This window comes from Daktulosphaira vitifoliae, unplaced genomic scaffold (assembly GCF_025091365.1).
Source record: "Daktulosphaira vitifoliae isolate Bord-2020 unplaced genomic scaffold, ASM2509136v1 Scaffold_3, whole genome shotgun sequence".
NCBI classification, from domain to species: domain Eukaryota; kingdom Metazoa; phylum Arthropoda; class Insecta; order Hemiptera; family Phylloxeridae; genus Daktulosphaira; species Daktulosphaira vitifoliae.
The window spans coordinates 23,090,470-23,111,719 of NW_026099574.1; the positions used below are offsets into that span (position 1 = coordinate 23,090,470).

At 23.6% G+C, this 21,250-nt stretch overlaps 1 protein-coding gene across 3 annotated transcripts in view; it reads right to left on the reverse strand.

Annotated features, from left to right (window-relative positions):
- Positions 1 to 21,250, reverse strand: part of LOC126902354 (probable cationic amino acid transporter) — a 47,269-nt gene that overhangs the window by 10,581 nt on the left and 15,438 nt on the right. For all 3 annotated transcript variants that reach the window (XM_050679521.1, XM_050679520.1, XM_050679519.1), the window contains one exon: positions 2,275 to 2,459. In XM_050679521.1, the coding sequence (XP_050535478.1) occupies positions 2,275 to 2,421 (147 nt within the window). In that variant the 5' untranslated portion in view covers positions 2,422 to 2,459. The remainder of the gene's footprint in view (positions 1 to 2,274; positions 2,460 to 21,250) is intronic.

The following is a 21,250-nucleotide window of genomic DNA, read 5'->3' on the forward strand; positions in this document are numbered from 1 at the left end:
CGTGGCATAGTTGGGTCCAGTATAGATTTAATCTGATAGTGATTAAATTCAATATCATAAAAAACACTTCGATGCAAATCTGTAGATAGTGTTTAATTTTAAAAAATTGGTGGATTATTCCAAAAGCAACATGATCTCCTATTTCCATATTTATATCCTGATTACAAGTTTTATGATTTATAAGGGTAATATATGAATAAATATTTAATATAGAATATAAATATAATATGAAATTTATATTTAATAGTTTAGTATTGTAATTTATTACAAAAATCTTATTTTTTTTATTAAATTTGATGTCCGTTTTCACCATAACAACAAAATAAAGTTCATATTTTTTTTTTCATATTAAAGTATATTACATAAGTTTTAATTTAATTTATATATAAAATTTTCAGTATTTTTGGAACATTTTCGAAAATTAAGTTGAAAAAGTTCTACTTTCTATATGCATTTTTAAGTTTTGAACAGTCCCTCATATAAAGGGATATGGTCTGATTAAGAAAAAAAATATGTCAATTGAAAGAAGTATATAAATAGTTTTCTCATAAAAAATTGTATATACATTTTTCAAAAAGTTATAGAAATATAAAGTTAAAAATAATAAAATTCATAATTTTACACACAAAAATAAGATACGGTAGCCAATTTCAATGTGAAGACAAAATAAAGTCCGAAATTTATTTCCATAATAAAGTATATAAAAAGTACAAAATTATAAGTAGGTACTTCATGTATCTATAAAAAAAAATTATAGTGATTTGGTCCTTTTTAAAAAAGTTATGGCAGTTTTAAGAAAAAAAATACTGTGGTGTTATAATCCAATTTATTCTTTTATTGGACTATTCAAACACAGATTCTACACTGTCTTAAAAACGAAAATAAATTGTCCTATTGCCAATTTTACACTGCTGTGGTTCTAAATGCATTCCGTCATTTATATTTTTAATGAACCCTGTCTGTACAACAATTGTAACTTGGGTAATATGTGTATATTTTTGTATATAATTTGTAAAAATTTATTTTGCTAATCAATCAGTTAAAAGTCTTAAGGCGTATGGTAACTATTTAAGGGGTTGGAAAAAAATATCGCATCTAAACAATTACAACAAAGAGTGAATTGCACTAATAGATTTGACAAATAACATTTTTTATTAATAAATTCCAAATAAAAATATTTTTATTGATTTTTATAGTGGAAACAATCTACTGAGGTTTTTTGGGTTTGGCTTTTCTTTACACTCCACTTATAATTACTATTTACATTGAATGTTAAAACAATTTTAAGATAATTTTGCTATTAGTGTCGCCTCTTTTTTACTTAATAGAATGAACAATTATTAATTTTTGTCCACAATATTTTTCCATTATTTTAGTTGTCTCTTGTTGAGTTTGAAAAAGTTCTATGAAGTGTCGGATATTTTAATCACATCCCCACCACAAAAAGTTTCAAATTGACTGGATCTAAAAAGTTCCAAATCTCTTTAACTAGATTTAACAAAAAATTAAAAACCCTAGTTGTAATGGTACATTTAGATAAGGTAACCTAAGTATTGTATATATAAATATATATATATATATATATATAACATATGCACAATATCGAATGGAACTTTTCAGTTCGTTTTGTGGCGACAGCGCTTGTGAGGTTCTGTCATGGAACAGAGGAGTGTTAAGGAGAAATAACAGGTTATTGGTTATGTTTTAATAAACAACACATTCTTTCTTCTCTCTAATATTAATTAAAGAAACTATTAGAATTTCATGATTCATAAATGGATAGATTATTGAACTATATTAGAAAACTGCGAAAAAATGTGCACGGAAGTCAAATATATTCGCGCCCGAACACAATGAACACGGCACAACTGAAACAAATGGAATTAAGGTCAGAACTTAAAAATTTACTATTAATACTATTCATATACTACACAGCACATTACAATTAATTAGATTATTTTTATGTGAATATTTGTATACATTTTTCTTATTTTCAATTTGAGAATACTATAATTTATTTCTTCTGTTAGCAAATTGTAAGAAAACCAATTTTTATACATGTAAAATAAAATATCTTTTCAAGTTATTTAAATCATTTTTTTCTTTGATGGTAAAAACTATAAGAAATAATTTTGGCTGAATTACAACTAATAAAAAAAGAAATTTAATGATATTTTTATTATTTATCTATTTTATTATTTAGAATTTTATTTATCTTTGACACCTAATCAAAAAATACAATTTTAGTATTATTTATCGTGATACTGAACACACTTTTAGCTTTGTTTGATGATGTGGATCAAATCTGCCTGGAGGAGTTATTTCTTCTTGAAGATCATCTAAATCTTTCGTTCTAACCATACGTGAAATAAGTGCCAATCCATCTCTTCTAAAATCTGTCGGTAGTTTTGGGATCGTCATTTTGATACTAAATCACAGTTGAATTTTAATTAAATAACCTGTAAAATAAAATATAGTTAATATATAGATAAACTACAAAAAATTACGGTAAGAATGTATTTTGACTTTAATCATAATGAAAAGTATATTTATTTAGCTTGTAGACCTCAAAAAAATTGTTAAATACATATGATCAATGATGGCTCCAAAAATATTTGTTTAAATCAATTAAATATTTAAATTTTATCTATGTTTATATATCTTTATTATAAAAAGTATACTTCTACTTATTAGTAACAAGTAGTTTTAAACTAACAGTTAAATGTTAAAATATTTGATTGACATAAACAATTACCAAAAAATGTAATCTACCAATATTATAAAATGATTAATTGATCTAAGCTCTACGATTAACCTAATGAAATACCATTTAGTAATTAAAAGTTTTAATAATGCATATATAGTCTATTGTAAAAGATTTTAAAGAATGTTATCATTTATATTCCTCACGTATTTTAATAGTCAAAACATATCGTTTAATAAATAAATATAATAAATACGATCTAGCAAGTTAATATACCAGGTTTATTTTTCAACTGTCTAGTTTTAAAACAAATTTATAAAAAGTTGGGTTGGGTTTAAGAGTTGTATATACATTTAATTACGCTATTCAATCATAATTATTTTATGAATATTTAAAATCGTATTTTACGGTTATAGAATTATGCACAATTAATTAAATATTCTTTTATACATAGTAAATTTATTGAAATGATAGGTATTTCAATTTTATAAAGTCATTACAATAATAGTCAAATATATCATAACTATTCACAACTCGATAACATATTTGTCTTATTTAATCTATTCTTTTGCAAAAACATTTAATAAAATAATGAATGCATAGTTCTGACGTCATGGAATTCATTGATCCATTTCAGCACACTGAGTGTAACTCACAAAAACTAAGAAAATACGTTTTATTATATTACTTTTATTATCATCGGGTAAAGAATATTTCAATAAATAGTACATAAAAAATTTTGCTGTTTAAAGTTATTACTTTAATTTATTAATTAATACTGTTAAAAATCTTATTGTATAATTTCGATATTTAAATAAAAGTATTCAAACTTTGTAGGTAAAAGGGCACTGCTTAAAATAATGTTTCTTAAACTTTTATCATATATTTATTAGGATTTATGATACAATTCTACCTCTTAGTATTTATTGGAAATTTTCAGTAATAGTTAACTTGAAACAAGTCTTCTCTATTTAAAAATATAAATCACATAAGCATGTAAATAAATGTTTACTACATGAATAAATTTAGAATCCAAACAGCATATAAATTAAACCAATCATTTTTTGGCCACGCAATCTTTTATGTCTGTAATTTATATATTTTTTGTGGCTAGAAAAAATTTTAAGAATTAAAATAAAATCTGGTTCACTATAAAAATTTTTTTAAAAAGTATAATATTGATATATTTTTTTTAATAATAAATCAATCAATTCTAAAAAAACTTTAAAAATAGGTCATGACTTATAAATGAACTATTTTTTTACAATTCAAATATGAAGTCTATCAAATTATTTGTTTAGAATATATATACTTAAATTTAATGTGCTTAGACTGACAAAAGCGTAAAACCTAAAATATCTTGAAACATGAATTTTCTAGACTGTTAATGTTTAATTCATACATAAAAGTTAAAAGAAAAGGTTTTTAAAATGTTTTGCATAGCAACGCCCAAGTAATTAAATAATTTAAAATGCGAATTGTTTGTTTTTGCCACTTTATGTGAATGATGATTAAAAATATTGTTTTAGTCATTAACTCTGAAGTAATTATAATTACATAATAATTATTAAAAAACAAATAGTACTACAATTTAAATTAAAAACAAAAAGTCTCAAACATATTAACATATTTTTTTTAATAACTTAAATTTTATTATTAAATGTAAATTAAAGTAATCAACAAAAACTTGACTGGTAACCAAAAAAAAAAAAAAATGCCTTTAACTTTTCTTCTTTTTCAACATCCACTTTAGTTAATTTATGTCATTTCCCAGGCAAACGTTGATTTTGATGCCATGCATACTTTATCCATATTTATAATCCCTCACGGGACCTTATCGGAGGTATTATACAGCTTGCGCGAATTCAAGAGCTCATAGATTGAGGTTTTTATTATATATTCTTTTATTATGCTATCGAAATTCAATGTATAGTAAACATCTCTTATGGTTTAGTATAATTATTGATATATCAATTTCAAATCATAGTAAAAAAACATAAAATAATAAGATACTACTCGACACAAGTGTTTAATGTATTTATACATTAAATGCATTCTCTTATTAATAGTCAAGTGTATAAAATTCAAGTATTTAATTATTTTGATAGTCTTTTAAATCGTTAAATATATATATATATATCAGCACGTCTATTTAAATGATGTTTAAATTAATGTTTCAATATATTTTTCTTAATATGATTTCTTTTAAATTTATTTGAGATCTAGAATCTTGAAGTTTTTATAATTAAATAAGCTAACTTATTTAATGTATCGAGATAAAATAAATTAAGTAAATTTACTAAAGCATTGGTAAAACTACATCTTCTAGGTCAACAGACAAAATATTTTTAAATCCTTTTTATAATGTAAAATAAAATTAACACATAATTTTTTCTTTAAAAATAACTAGCTAAGTGAGGACGTGGCATAAAATTATAGACAAATATAGATGATATCTGACAGTGATTAAAATCGTAAAAAAGATTCAATGCAAATTTGTAGTATTTAAATTTTGGATGGAATTATGATTGTTTTATGGGTAAATAAGAGTGTACATCGAGTAACTATTAAAAGAATCACCCTAAGTTTCGTTATCTTAATTTATCTTATCCCATTGATAGCTAGAACATATTATTTTTGAATGGATAGTTCCTTCCTTTTAATATACTTATTGGATTATACATTAAAATCTGCAAAATATTAAACACTAACATTTAATTAATGTCCACCTCGATAATAACTAAAACTAAAACTAAAAAACATTTAATTAATTTTTGTAAAAGGCGGTTTAATAATGTAAGTACTCCCACCCTTCCTTAAGACTATACCATTTGACCTACAATATAGACAAATTAATAGAAAAAACGGTAGCATAGTGGGGTCGTAGTACTTTGGGGACAAGTATAGATGGTATATGACAGTGATAAAAATCGCTTGTATAAGAAACGCTTCGATGCAAATCTGTAGATAGTGTTTAATTTGAAAAAAAATTGGTGTATTATTCCAAAAGCTACATCAATTCATAATTCCATAATTATATTCTGGTTAGTGGTTCTTTGATTAATAAGTTTAATATATGAATAATTACACAGTAATGTGTAGTAATTAATTTTATCATTGAATTGGTATTCAATAATGTAATATCGTAATTTATATGGATAATTTATGAAAAATTTTAATGTAGTTGTATATTTCGTTAAAACTATGGCAATGTCAATAAAAATTGAAGTGCTTTTTAGAAAATAATTAAAATTTATTTATTCTAATAGGATCAATAAGAAATATTAATGTGTGACAAATATACTTTTTCTAATATCAAATCTGCAATTAGATTTTTTCTATCATATTTAATTTTTGACATTATTACTACTTAGTAGAAACACGAATATTTACTAATCAAAAAACGGTAGCACAGTGTGAGCGTGGCATAGTTGGGACTAGTATAGATGATATCTGACAGTGTTTAAAATAACATAAGAAACGCTTCGATGCAAATCTGTTGATAGTGTTTAGTTTTAAGAAATTGGTAGATTTTTTAAAAGCAAAATTCTAACTCAAAAAGAATTAACGAAAAATTGCAAAAAATCATTGCCACAGGAAATGATTTTTACTGAATCGGCAAACGTACGTCGCATTCATTTTTTAATAAAATTAACAATTTAAGCTAATTCAAATGTTAAAATTACTTTTTTCGACTTAAAAGAAAAAAAAATTGAAATAAGTTTAACTTTATGTTCTATGTCAATTAGTATTATATGATATTCGTGAAAATCAATGTATATATCATGTTATATTAAAATAAATTAAAATACAAAACCCAAAATTTTAACACAAAAATAAAATATTTATTGATAACCATGTTCACTATATCTCGAATTATTTTTTTTCATAGTATAGTATATACTATATACAGTTTCAATATTTCCAGAAAATTTTCAAAAATTGAATTGAAAAACTTTAACTAATAAAATCTGAAATCGTAAATTTTAACACCAAAATTGCATGTTTTTTTAACTACGGCAACCATTTGCACATAGAAAATAAGTCGTCGGGACAAAATTTTTTTTTTGAACTTATAGTGTATAAATAGTGTGTATATCATTTTTATTTTAACATATGTTTGAAGCTCGGAATAATTCCGGAACATTTTCAAAACTCAAGTTAAAAAAGTTAAATTGTTGTGCAGAAGTTGTTATTTTGAATCCCCCCTGTGGATTATGATGAATAAAGATGACCCCTGATGAAATAAAGGGTCAGTTTTTCAACAAATTTATATCAAATGAAAGAAAAATATCTAAGGTTTCATTTTAAAAAAGAATTATTTTGATTTGTTCATTGTTCAATAAGTTATGGCAATTTTTAGAGAAAAAAAATGTCGAAATTTACCGATTTTAAAAATCGTAATTTTTTGGGGAATTTTCACTATATACAGGGAACGAGGGCAACATTTTTAATATTTGAAGGTATTGTCTTCAATTAAATATGATTTGTGATCTTTTGATGTATCGTCGAGAAAAATCGATCTAATGAGAGCTTAGAAAAGGTAGTGACACACATAAAAATAAAAAATAAACAAATCATGGTAAAATTAATATCTTCTCAGCTTCGCATCGAAGCTAAAAAAATAAAGTTAAAATGGAGTTTAACAATACATCAGTGAACAAAAGCATAGGAAAACTATAGGAGAACTATTTCGGAATATTATTATATTATAGATTATAACTATAAGAGATAATTATACGGATTATAGTTCTAAATATTTCAATTGTAGTATTTTTTAAACACCAAGAGTTTCATCGAAATGCTTACTATGATTTTTATTGAAATTATTTATTTCAATATTAATAAATAAAAGTTATAACAAATTTAAGTAAAAATAATAATTGAAAAAACGATGATTTTTACGCCAAAATAATATGCATTATCTTTGATGACCGTTTATGTACAGAAGATAATCGTGGGCACAAATTTTTCTTCTTTAACTTATAATATGTAACATAAGGTTTAATTTAACATGTTTAAAACTCAGAGCATTTCTGAATAATTTTTAAAACTTAAGTTTTGAAAACATTTTTTTTAATTTTAGAGAATGATATCTTAAACTAGTTGTGATTTGTGGTCTTTTGACGTATTGTTGAGAAATATTGGTTAAGTGAGAGTTTAGAATAAGTAGTGACAGAAAAATAATAAATAAATTCATCAAGTAAACATTATTATTATCTTAGATCCGCATCGATGCGAAAAATGATTCAAAAATATATTCAATATAGAAAAAAATACAATAATTTTTTTAATTTTTAATTGATAATTAATGTTAAAGGAAATATAGGTATAATTAAAGTTATGAAAAAAAAATTTCTTTTTATTGATATTTTAAGGAATTTGTGACGTTATTTATTGTAAATATAGTAATTATTTGTTTAATATAATTAAAATTCATTTTCCATAAAATAAAAGATTTAATTTAGGTATTATTAACTATAACCATAAATATTCAATAATTTATCGAAAGCAATACTTGTATAAACATTTTATATTTGAATACCAAATATCTAAATAAATAATCCATATAAATGGCACTTGAAATATAATAATAGTACAAAAAATTAATACTGCTTAAAGAAATATCGATGACGTACACAGTTAGGAGGTTTATGAACCCTCATTTTCATAAAATTGATTAACTTATATTGAAATCAAGAATAATAATTTTGAACAACTGAATAATATATTTTTACCCATTTCAAATTACAGCTAGCAACATTTTTTAATAATTAAACTTTTGATTTTTTTCTGAGATGTTTGCATTAAGTGAAATAGGTATTTCAATACACGTCATCAACATTTATATTTTGTACAACTTTACGTTAACATAAAATGAAACAAGATTTCTTATATCGCATGATTACGACAAATTATAAAGTTAAATGTGATTTTAACTACGATACATAAATCAATTTTAATTGTATTCGTTTCAAAAAAGTATAGTTTATCAACCCTCATTCTTAACGACAGAATTAAATGGAAAAAGCCTTAGGGTAGGTTGGACCCACTAGTAAAATTTCGTTTTCTTATGCTTTATTGTAACATTAATTATAATAGCTTCAAAGTTTTAAAAAAATTAGCTCTATTAGTTATCAAAATTGAGACGACATTAACATAACAACAGGTTAAAAAAAACCCAGCACAGGGGGGTCGTAGCATAGTTGGATCAAGTATAATGATATTTGACAGTGATTAAAATCACTATAAAAAAAAAACGCTTCGATGCAAATCTTTAGATAGTGTTTAATTTAAAAAAATTGGTGGATTATTCCAAAAGCTTCATAAACGGCTAGTTCCTTATTAATATCCTGATTAAGATAAAGTATGTCGAATGAAAAAAGGAATATTAAAAAATAGTATTTCCCATAAAAAAATTATATTGATCAATACATTTTTCAATAAGTTATAGCATAATAAAGTTAAAAATGTAAAATACAAAATCGAGAATTTTCACACAAAAATAGCATTCGGTAGCCATTTTCACCCTGAAGATAAAAAAAAGTCCGAAATTTTTTTTTTACATAATAAAGTAGATTATATTAGCTTTAATTTAAAATATATAGAAAAGTGTCAGACATTCCGGAACACTTTCAAAATTTAAGTTGAAAAAGTTTAAAAAGTGGTAACAAACACAAAAAAAAAAACACATCTTAGTAAAATCAATACCTTCTCAACTTCTCATCGAAGCTAAAAAACAAACCTTATTATTTTTTGATATCCATTTAGTAGGAATAACCTGACATTGGTCTTCTTCGAATTCAATAATTGCATATTTATTGAAAACGAATAGATTTATATTTTTATAAAGTTATGTTACAATAAGCAATCTTATCGTTTGATTTAGCCCATTTTTCAACGTTAATTATTCAAACAGAAATATTAAGAATACACACACTTGTGTGTATTTTGAATATACACACAACTAAACAATGTTACGTTGAAAAATTTAAGTTGAAAAAATCAATTTTTTGTGAAAAATTTGTCATTTTGAATCCCCCTCAGTAGGCAGTTAAAAAGTCAGCTTTATAAAAAAAATATACCAAATGAGAGGTAAAGACATCATGCATCTACATAAAAAAGAATTATATTGATCCATACATCTTTCAAAAAGTTATAGCATTATAAAGTTAAAAATATAAAAAAGAATTTTTTTACAAAAATCGTATTTTTTTTTATTAAGTTTAATGTCTGTTTTCACCATGAAGATAAAATAAAGTCCGAAATTTTTTTTTACCATAATAAAGTATATTACATTAGCTTTAATTTAAGATATATATAAAAGTGTCAGACTTTCCGGAACACTTTCGAAATTTAAGTTGAAAAAGATCTACTTTTTACATGCATTTTTTAGCTTTGAACCCCCCTCGTATATAGGGAAATGGTCCGATTTAAAAAAACAGTATGTCAAATAAAAGATGTATATGAATACTACTCTTCATAAAAAAATTGTACTGATCCATACATTTTTCAAAAAGTTATAGCATAATAAAGTTAAAAATGTAAAATACAAAATCGAAAATTTTCACACAAAAATAGCATTCGGTAGCCATTTTCACCGTGAAGATAAAATAAAGTCCGAAATTTTTTTTTTGCATAATAAAGTATATTACATTAGCTTTAATTTAAGATATATATAAAAGTGTCAGACCTTCCGGAACACTTTCAAAAGTTAAGTTGAAAAAGTTCTACTTTCTATATGCATTTTTTATATTTGAAGCCCCCCCATATATAGGGAAATAGTCTGATTTAAAAAAAAAGTATATCCAATGAAAGATGTATATAAATACTACTTCTCATGAAAAAATTGTATTGATCCATACATTTTTTAAAAAGTTATAGCACTTTAAAGTAAAAAATGTAAATTATAAAATCGAAAATTTTCACACAAAAATAGCATTCGGTAGCCGTTTTCACCATGAAGACAAGTCCAGAGGTCAAATTTTTTTTTTTCAAATTAAAGTACATTACATTAGCTTTAATTTAAGATATATATAAAAGTGTCAGACCTTCCGGAACATTTTCAAAAGTTAAGTTGAAAAAGTTAATTTTTTGTGAAAAAGTTGTCATTTTAAATCCCCCCCTGTGGGCAGATAAAAGGTCAAATTTACAAAAAAAATATACCAAATGATAGGTAAAGACATCAAGCATCTATATAAAAAAAAATTATATTGATATGTTCATTTTTGAAAAAGTTACGGCAGTTTTTAGTAAAAAAAATTGAAAAAATTTCGAAAATTAGCGATTTTTAAATTTGTAATTTTTTTGGAGGTTTCCCCCATTTACGGGGAACGAGGGAATTTTTTTCAATTTTTAAGGGTAATGTCTTCGACTAGATACAATTTGTGATCTTTTGACGTATCATTGAAAGAAATCGGTTCGGTGAGAGCTGAGAAATAGTGGTAACAGACACAAAAAAAAAACACATCTTAGTAAAACCAATACCTTCTCAGCTTCGCATCGAAGCTAAAACTGAAAAAAGAAGGATATTGAAGCGTATTATTAGGCATTTTGTACGATAATGAACCAAAAATAACAAATTGAGCAATTTGATAATTGATAACTTTTTAAATTTAAAGTTATCTGATTACAATTTTAAATTTTCGTGATTAATTATATCTATCTACCGTAATTGAAATAATAATACACCAACAATTATTAAAATATTCGCCAACCGACACACGTGTATTACAGACCTATATGCATGTATACTATAATACCTTTATCTCTTAAAACTATGTTTGGATATACAAAATTTTCTTAATTCTATTTTAGCTTCGATGCGAAGCGGAGAAGGTATTGGTTTTACTAAGATGTGTTTTTTTTTTTTTTTTTTTTTTTTTTTTTTTTTTTTTTTTTTTTTTTTTTTTTTTTTTTTTTNTGTCTGTTACCACTTTTTCTCAGCTCTCACCGAACCGATTTCTTTCAATGATACGTCAAAAGATCACAAATTGTATCTAGTCGAAGACATTACCCTCAAAAATTGAAAAAAATTCCCTCGTTCCCCGTAAATGGGGGAAACCTCCAAAAAAATTACGAATTTAAAAATCGCTACTTTTCAAAATTTTTTCAATTTTTTTTTACTTAAAAGTGCCATAACTTTTTTAAAAATAAACATATCAATATAATTCTTTTTATATAGATGCATAATATCATTACCTTTTGTTTGGTGTATTTTTTTCATAAATTTAACCCTTAACCTGCCCAAAAAGGGGGAATTTAAAATGACAACTTTTTCACAAAAAATTTAATTTTTCAACTTAACTTTTGAAAATGTTCCGGAAGGTCTGACACTTTTATATATATTTTAAATTAAAGCTAATATAATCTACTTTATTATGTAAAAAAAAAATTTCGGACTTTATTTTATCTTCAGGGTGAAAATGGCTACCGAATGCTATTTTTGTGTGAAAATTTTCGATTTTGTATTTTACATTTTTAACTTTATTATGCTATAACTTTTTGAAAAATGTATGGATCAGTACAATTTTTTTATGAGGAGTAGTATTCATATACATCTTTCATTTGACATACTGTTTTTTTAAATCGGACCATTTCCCTATATACAAGAAGGTTCAAATCTAAAAAATGCATGTAAAAAGTAGAACTTTTTCAACTTAAATTTTGAAAGTGTTCCGGAAGGTCTGACACTTTTATATATATCTTAAATTAAAGCTAATGTAATGTCCTTTATTATGCAAAAAAAACATTTGGGACTTCATTTTATCTGGATGGTGAAAACAGACATCAAAGTTTATAAAAAAAATACGATTTTTGTAAAAAAATTCTTTTTTATATTTTTAACTTTATAATGCTATAACTTTTTGAAAGATGTATGGATCAATATAATTTTTTTTTTATAGATGCATGATGTCTTTACCTATCATTTGGTATATATTTTTTTTATATCTGACCCTTTACCTGCCCACAGGGGGGGATTTAAAATGACAACTTTTTCACAAAAAATTTACTTTTTCAACTTAAATTTTGAAAGTGTTCCGGAAAGTCTGACACTTTTATACATATCTTAAATTAAAGCTAATGTAATTTACTTTATTATGAAAAAAAAAAATTTTGTACTTTATTTTATTTTCACGGTGAAAATGGCTACCGAATGCTATAATTGTATGAAAATTCTTGATTTTATTTTTTAAATTTTTAACTTTATAATGCTATGACATATTGAAAAGTGTATGGATCAACATTATTTTTTTATGAGAAATAATATTTTTTAATAATCCCTTTTTCATTCTACATACTTTATCTTAATTAGGATATTAATAATGAACTAGCAGATCATGTAGTCTTTGGAAGTCTACCAATTTTTTAAAATTAAATACTATCGAAAGATTTGCATCGAAGCGTTTTTTTTTTATAGTGATTTTAATCACTGTCAGATATCATAATACTTGATCCAACTGTGCCACGTCCTCACTGTGCCGCGACCCCCCTGTGCTGGGGGTTTTTTTTGTTAATTTGTTTTTCAAAATACTTGTTTTTACATTACTATAATAAAAAACCATTCCAAATCTATTAGATTTCATAATAATTTGTGTTTTTGTAATTTTACAATTACTTTGTTTTATAATTTCACTCATATATTAAAGGCTTGTTAAATTATTTATTTTATCACTCGATATACATAGAAAATTTCTGTAGTCCTTTAACCTATACTCTTCTGCTATATAATCAATTACTATTCTACGGGAACATGGTTACAAGAAGCGCATTTAATATTCTTACCGCTGTGTTTTTCTACATCTAATTGATATTATAAACATATGATTATCATGTCACTTGTATTTTCTAATAATCTTTTTAAAAAATATTTTACACGTGTGGGTGATCATATTCAAACTTTTCCTGTACTTAGAATTTTCAAACAAAGCATACCAAAAAAAAGCGTATTGTCTATAGTACAACCTACAAAAATTTCATTAGAATCAGTGATTTTAAATAAAAATTATAGTATTTTTATAATGCAGAAAATTTTGTTTGAAAATACTGTTTTTACGATGATGTAATTTTAAGAAATTTTTTTAATGTCTAAAATTGAGAATTGTCCGATTTTTGGCTACGATATGTTTAACCAAATTAAAATTGGATTTATTTTATGCATAAACCTACAAAATCAATTCAGTGAGAGCTGAGAGTTTTCATGGACAAAGAAAAAACATATCATAGAAAAAACCAATACCTTTTCAGCTTTGCATCATAGGTAAAAAATGTTGTTTTTTTTAATCGACACTACTAATTTATATGTCACTTAAAAAATTGCTAGTAATATATCCTCAACTCACGACTATGAACCATTAGTTCTAATTACAACATGGCATCCATTAAACACAATGTAATACGTCGGTAATATTTAAGTGTAACGAAAAATGATGATTAATTATATAAATGTTATTAACCTACTTTGTATTAAATAAACGTATTATTTGTCATTTAATTTTATAGGCATAATGCATAACTTCCACAGATAAGTATAAAATACTCAATATTTAACCTAGGATGGTGTCTAATTAAGTAATTAATTATATTATATTAATCATAATATTATCCAATTAAAATAATAATATAATCATATAATTTTTGTTGTAAGCAAGTTGGGTTTAATAACTGAGCGTTATGATAAAAATAAATCTTCGCTAAACATTAACCTTTTTTTTTCTACCAACATTTTGTGAAACTGCCGTTAAGCATTACTTTAGGACGACCTTTGCCATCTTTTCAACCCAACCGCCATGTTGTGACTCTGTGCTAACTTAATTGAGAGTCAAATCACAACACGGCATGGCCTCCCCCTAGCCGGATCCTTGAGTGGGATCTGTTGCCCGTTGCGCTTAAATTTATTAAAAAATTGAATATATATCAACTTTGATTCTATTATATACAGAGTGATTCATTAGATAACACACTCGTTTTCTCGGAAACTATTGATAATTATCAATTTTTGTAAAGGTAAATATTATTTGATTCAAAAAACTACAATAATTTGTAGTTAAATAATTTTTTTTTCATCCCTTCGAGTTTAAAAACCATAGCATTAATTTTCTTAAATGAAAACCTCTATTTTTAAATTGATAATATGATAAAATAACAATTTACAATTTTGTTTTTATTATTTTTTATCCGATCAACCAGTTGTTTCTTTTAGCATGTTAAAATTAAGTTTTTTTGAACCAAATTTTCTTATAAGGATACCAACTTTATTTTTTAAATTAAGCACATATAAATCTAACTTATTTATTGAGTAACTATTTAATTAAAAAGATAATTAGTCAGTAGAAAAGTGTAGCTAAGAAATATCTAGAATTAAAAAACACTATTCTCGCCTCACCTCCAACTATTATATTAAATTTCAATAACTTCCAAAATACTTACAAAAAGAAAATTTATTAAAAATGCAAAAATATCAAATAATAACTTAAGTTATGTAGAATTGATAAAAATTGATAAAATTTTATATTTGAAATATAGACAAATTTTGAACACAAATGTGTATCGAATAGGATTATCAATATAAACTTTCCTGACAGATATGCATATGCTTAAAGTTCCGTGCCTTGTTTATTATAAAGTTACTATCATAATGATTAGCTAATATTCATTAAAATCAAGAACAAAGCCGTTTCTAAGAGGGATTCATGGTTTGTTGTGTCACACGTTCCTAATTGGCAAAATATAATCATTTTAGTCTGTAATTTTTGAATATAAGAGGATTCTACCAAAAAATAATATAAAAAAAGGTTGAACACTTAAAAAAAATTATTCAATCCTTAAAAATAATTTTTTCAACTCTCCCCTTATTTTTAGTTTTGGACGTCTTTCCTCAAGAATAATTTTATATATTTTAATTTTTTACAAGTTAAATATATCACAAAAATGACGTATATACTTTACATAGACTATCGTAAAATTATTGATCTTTAATTGTTTTTATTGTTATTTTTAATAAAAACAATATATGCCAATTTATTAAATAAATAAAACATACAACTCCGTATAATTTAATTTATAGCTAAAAAATAGTTGTTGTTAATCCAAGCTTATAAAAACTTTATAATTAAAAATATTTATCATTAGTTTTAAACAACCCGCCAAATATATTGATAAATAATAAATTAAACAAGTTGGTACAGGAAAAGATGAAACAACACTAAAATTTGGCACCAATACACTCGAGCAAAATAACAATTTTAATTTAATTCTCTTTTTTATTGTTAAGACGTAAATAAAATGTTAATTTCTAGATATTTTTAAATAAAATTATCAATTTGTTAATAGTTTTTTAGACAGTTTAGTATATTTAGAGAAAATAATTTCTCTAATAAATTGTGTTACTATCCTTTAAATTTAAATAAAGTAATTTTTAAAGTAAGAATAACAATCATGTTATTTTCATAATAGTATACAACTAATCAAAATATAACTTATCGTGTTGATATGTATTCGATACACTGTTATAATATACACATTACATTATTATAACGATATACTATTTAAGATTATAATTATAAAAATTATATGACATAACATGTGTTGCAAAAAAGTTATGTATACATTTGGAAGTTCAAAAATAAACCGATACAATTTTTTATAAAAAAACATATAATAACTATAGAAACCAAACAAGAAGCAATAAACGATATGATAATAATAACATATAAAACATAGGTAATAAATAAGATATCATGTAACAAACGATAGAACATTATGAAATGTAAATCATTATTCATAAAAATATAATAAATTACTACAAAACAATTAATAAAGAAATAAAGGTGATCACTTCTTACTTTTGAAAATATCATCAAAACTAATACAGAGTGTTCAGTAAGTAAGGAAAACAGGTAAATTGGTACAAACAATGAGAGCAATAGAAACTCGTTTACTTACTTACTGAAACACTCACTATAAAAAATCTAAATAAGAGCAATCTTGTTAGCAATCTCACTCACTAACTCATTCGTTCACAGTTCAGACTTCGTTTTGAATGCAATTCTCAAATATTAGTAATCAAAAATATGTGTAAGAAGTGATACACCGCGTCCATATTGTGAGTTTCATAAGAAAAAGGAACGTGTATTTATTTCGGAGTATTTACTAAAATGATAAAGATAGGAAAATAATAATTCCAACAAACATCTATAAGATTTAGAATTAAGTTTTATGAGTACATAGTTAAAGTAGAGACAATGAAAAAACAAATTTTACTAATAATAAAAATATATTAAGTAAATAAAACGAATCTATAATGTTTGTATGGAATAAGATGGCAGAGTGAGATCATTGATACCTGTCTATTTCGGGAGTTAAGTAGTAAGTTCATGTATAGTTATAATACTACACTGTGTAGACACACGAGCTGACTCAATCCCACCTATCATTGGTAACCGTCTATACTCATGGCATTATTGATATTAAAGAGTGTGACAGCTGATCACGATAAATTTTATATTAATAAATAAAGATCTCTATATTTATCTATTATTTTTTGGCTCTCTTACAAACCATTGTACTCATACTCCCAGAAACATTATTATTAAAAACAACAAATAGTCACTCTAGCTCTTATTCCATACACTTCCCACAACATTTTTAATATTTTCTTTTTGAATTACTATAATACTATTACTATTTAATTAAGATTTTTATTATTTTTAAAGTCTTCATTGCAAACTACAACTTCATAATGAACTAGGCTGATAATAAATAAAATAATAATACACAAAATTTGATTGAATTGTAATAGAAAAACATTTACATACATGGTACTCAATACGAGATCATTATAAAAACGCGTTTTTAATCGTTTATGAGATTGAGTGAGCATTAATACATTTTATCAAATTTATTTTTTTTAAATACATTAATTTATATTTTAATTTTATTAAAATACATTTTTTTTTTTAATTATTCATGAATATATATTTTTTAATAATTAAAAAAAAAGCAGAACATTACGAAGTTACTATACTATTCCACTAAGACTATTTCCTGTTTTTAAAAAAATTAGAAAACAATATCTTCATAAGAATCTTTTATTAATCCATTTAATAAAAAACTAAAATCAAGTAAAAATTTTATAAAGTCAAATTATTGTATAATCTTAATAAATTAAAGTAAAACATATCCCAAAAACGTATTTACTGTAACATTAAGAAAAATGTAATAATAAGTATTATCTAAAGTAATATTAAAAGAACTAAACGCTGTTTATTCTTCTTGCGTTTTATATTGCATGTTTTGATGGCCTCGAGCATTTCTGTCATAAGATTTATTGAACAGATAACACAAATACAGTATTCTTAAAAGAATTTTTATCATGTAGTGTTCATACTAACAATTTCAACAGGAAAAACAATGAGGACGTATAAAAAAATACTGAAATATGGATCTACTAACAATTCTATAAAATAGAAAAAATAGTTCAATAATAATGAATAGATAGCAACTATCTTAATTATTCAACATTTTTGTACAAACGAGGGGAGGATGAGAACGATATATGGGTATGACTATTTATGTCATTAGATATTCCTCATCTACACTTATCTTCCCGCCAAGATGTAAAAATGATAATATTTTCTGAATTACTGATCCAAAAGTTGTTAACGTCCGGTCAATTTGTTAGTGAGATAATTTCCCTATTTTTATCTAATTAAAAATATATGTTTCCATTAAAAAAACAATTTGATATAATTTTAAGGAAAAAGTGGGATATAGAAACAATTTTTTTTTTTTATTGAAATAACGTAGGATGTATAATTCGTAAGTAACGTTTAATAAAAGCTACATATGTACTGTTCAACATACAAAAAGAACACTCATAAAACATGCAAAATGTTTTAAAGCTTAGTTATTTATTCAGTCTGTTCTTATCTGTTAAATAACATATCTGCTTAGTAATATTACTGGCTACATACATAACCAATTCAATGCAGCATATATATATATATATATTATTTTGTACAACTGCCATGTATTCATTGTCTAATGCCAAATAATTCCAAAGTTATAGTAAATACAACACCCCCCCGTATTTTTTTTAACTTCATCATGGAATTTGAAGCTTATTAGTATCATGAATAAAATGTTATAGGTTAATATTCCTATTTTATATCTCGATTTAAACATAATTAACTTAATCTGAATTATTTATTAATTATAATTAATAAATAATTCAGATTAATATATTATGGTAATTATTAAGTATAATATTCCCCATTTTTCGTTGAACAATGATTTTTTCAAAAGAATTTATAATTTAAAATTTTATTAATTTTTATAAATATTGCAAATATCAAGTGTATCAATAAAAAAGTATATTTTAGGGGTAACTTTCAAAAGTTGAATGGCAATCTATCATTTTTTTCAATATTAAATGGCGAATGGGGTTAGCATTGTAGAATAAATCTCATTTGTATATTATAGTAAAAATAAAACGTCGATAAACATTACTTCATTGGTCGGATCGGACCAGATAAAACATTCATTTTGGAACACGTACGTTCGTATAAATTATTAAAAAAATCAAATAAATAAGTATTCACTTTGATAACACAATTTAATGAATGAAAAAAATTATAAACCTTTTAACGTTACATTTTTAACTCACTTAAAAATTAATTTAAAATCTTAAGATTTTTAAAAAATGTCTCAAAAAAACTTCCATTCTTGTTATATCCTCAAGGTATACTATAAATACTTGAATTAAACACTAACATTTTATATTGAAAATAATCGAACGAATAGACTTAACCTGAATATTTTAGTTCAATTTAATAAGTTGTAGGTTTAAAAGAGTTAGATATCAAATTACCATCAAAATGCTTCATTTTAAATTTTACAAGGGCAAAATTGAGGATAGGATAATTTATCTTATAAAATTTGCTATTTTAAAATTGTAAATTATCATAATAAAATTAAGACTTAAATTATTTAAATTAAAAAAATTAAATTTATTAAAATGGTTGCTGATATAATCACTCCACTAAGTTTTATAAAAATAAATGATTAAAAAACGAATCTTTAATTCAGATGTTAGGTTAACAACAATTTCATAAATAAAATTATTCGTTTTCATAATAAATAAAAAAAACCATTATTGGGCGAATCTTTAAGCATTAAGTATTCAACAATTTATAATAATTTAATTTACATAAAATGTTTAATACATTTTAATAGTTCTCATGTAACATTGTACATTATACATTTTATAAGATTATAGATATTGATAATCAATTTTTTAAGAAATATATATCGTTGTTTGTTGTTTCAATTTTTAGTTCTTAAGAATTTACTAATTATTTTTTATTTTTATTTTCAGAGATTGATTCTTCATGACTTTTAACTGCTGAAGTAATTTCATTATTGTTATTATTGTTACTATTGTATGATGAACTAGTTAAAATTGGAAGAGTATTTTGATCTCTCAACATATATTTTTGAAAATATCCATTTTCGATATTCTAATTTTAAATAATTTTATTAGTTACATATTTGGAAAATATTTTTCAAATTGTTTTACTATTTAGAATTAACTATAATATTTATATTTTGAGACATTTTTATTAATAACCTTTAACTAAGAATATTAGGTTTTTTTAAGGTTACTATAATAATGACTTTTAATTGCAATTAAAAATATTTCAAGATTTTTCATAAAATATGAGTATATTATTTCTATAAAATATAAGATATTACAACCTATGTATAAATTTAAAAAACTTACATTTTCTTCGTGTATTTTTGGAATGTAATTATCAAAGGACAAAATCTATTTTTAAAATATAAAATTATTACTATATAGTAATTTTAATTATATTTAATCAAGATTATTTTTTTTAAATTTCTGTTGTTTATTTAAGGTTAAATATTATTACCGGTTGATTATTGGTGCCTCCCAACGGTGCTGCGACAGATAACTACACAAAAATATCATAATAGTAATTTTTTTTTCAAACAAATAAATGCATAATATTTATGAATTAAAATAATAATATTAAAATTGTACATTGATCAATTCATATAATACTATAATATTTTATGAAATCATAATTACAGACAATTTTTTTATAATATTTATAAATTTGTAAAAATAAAAACGATTGAATAAAATCAAAATTTTAAAATTGAATCATGTTTTTTTATTTAATATCGATACAGTTATATATATATTTAATTTTTTTCACGCAATTTACTTACTGAGAAAAGGGATAGTAATAAAACTATGAATTTTAACCAAGACATTTTGACATTCGTTTATTTATTTGTATTAGTAAAAGACAAGAAATCGAACTGATTCAGTAAAGAATTAATAAGTATTAGAATATGGCTTGTAAATGAAGAGTACCCATATAAATATAATTTATATATGACTTTTAAATTATGTGATCTCATAAATCAATTGTCTTATTAAAACACAAGTGTATAATCTGATATGATGTCTAACGCAATATGAACAATGTTTAACTAAAAATATACTTTACTATTTGA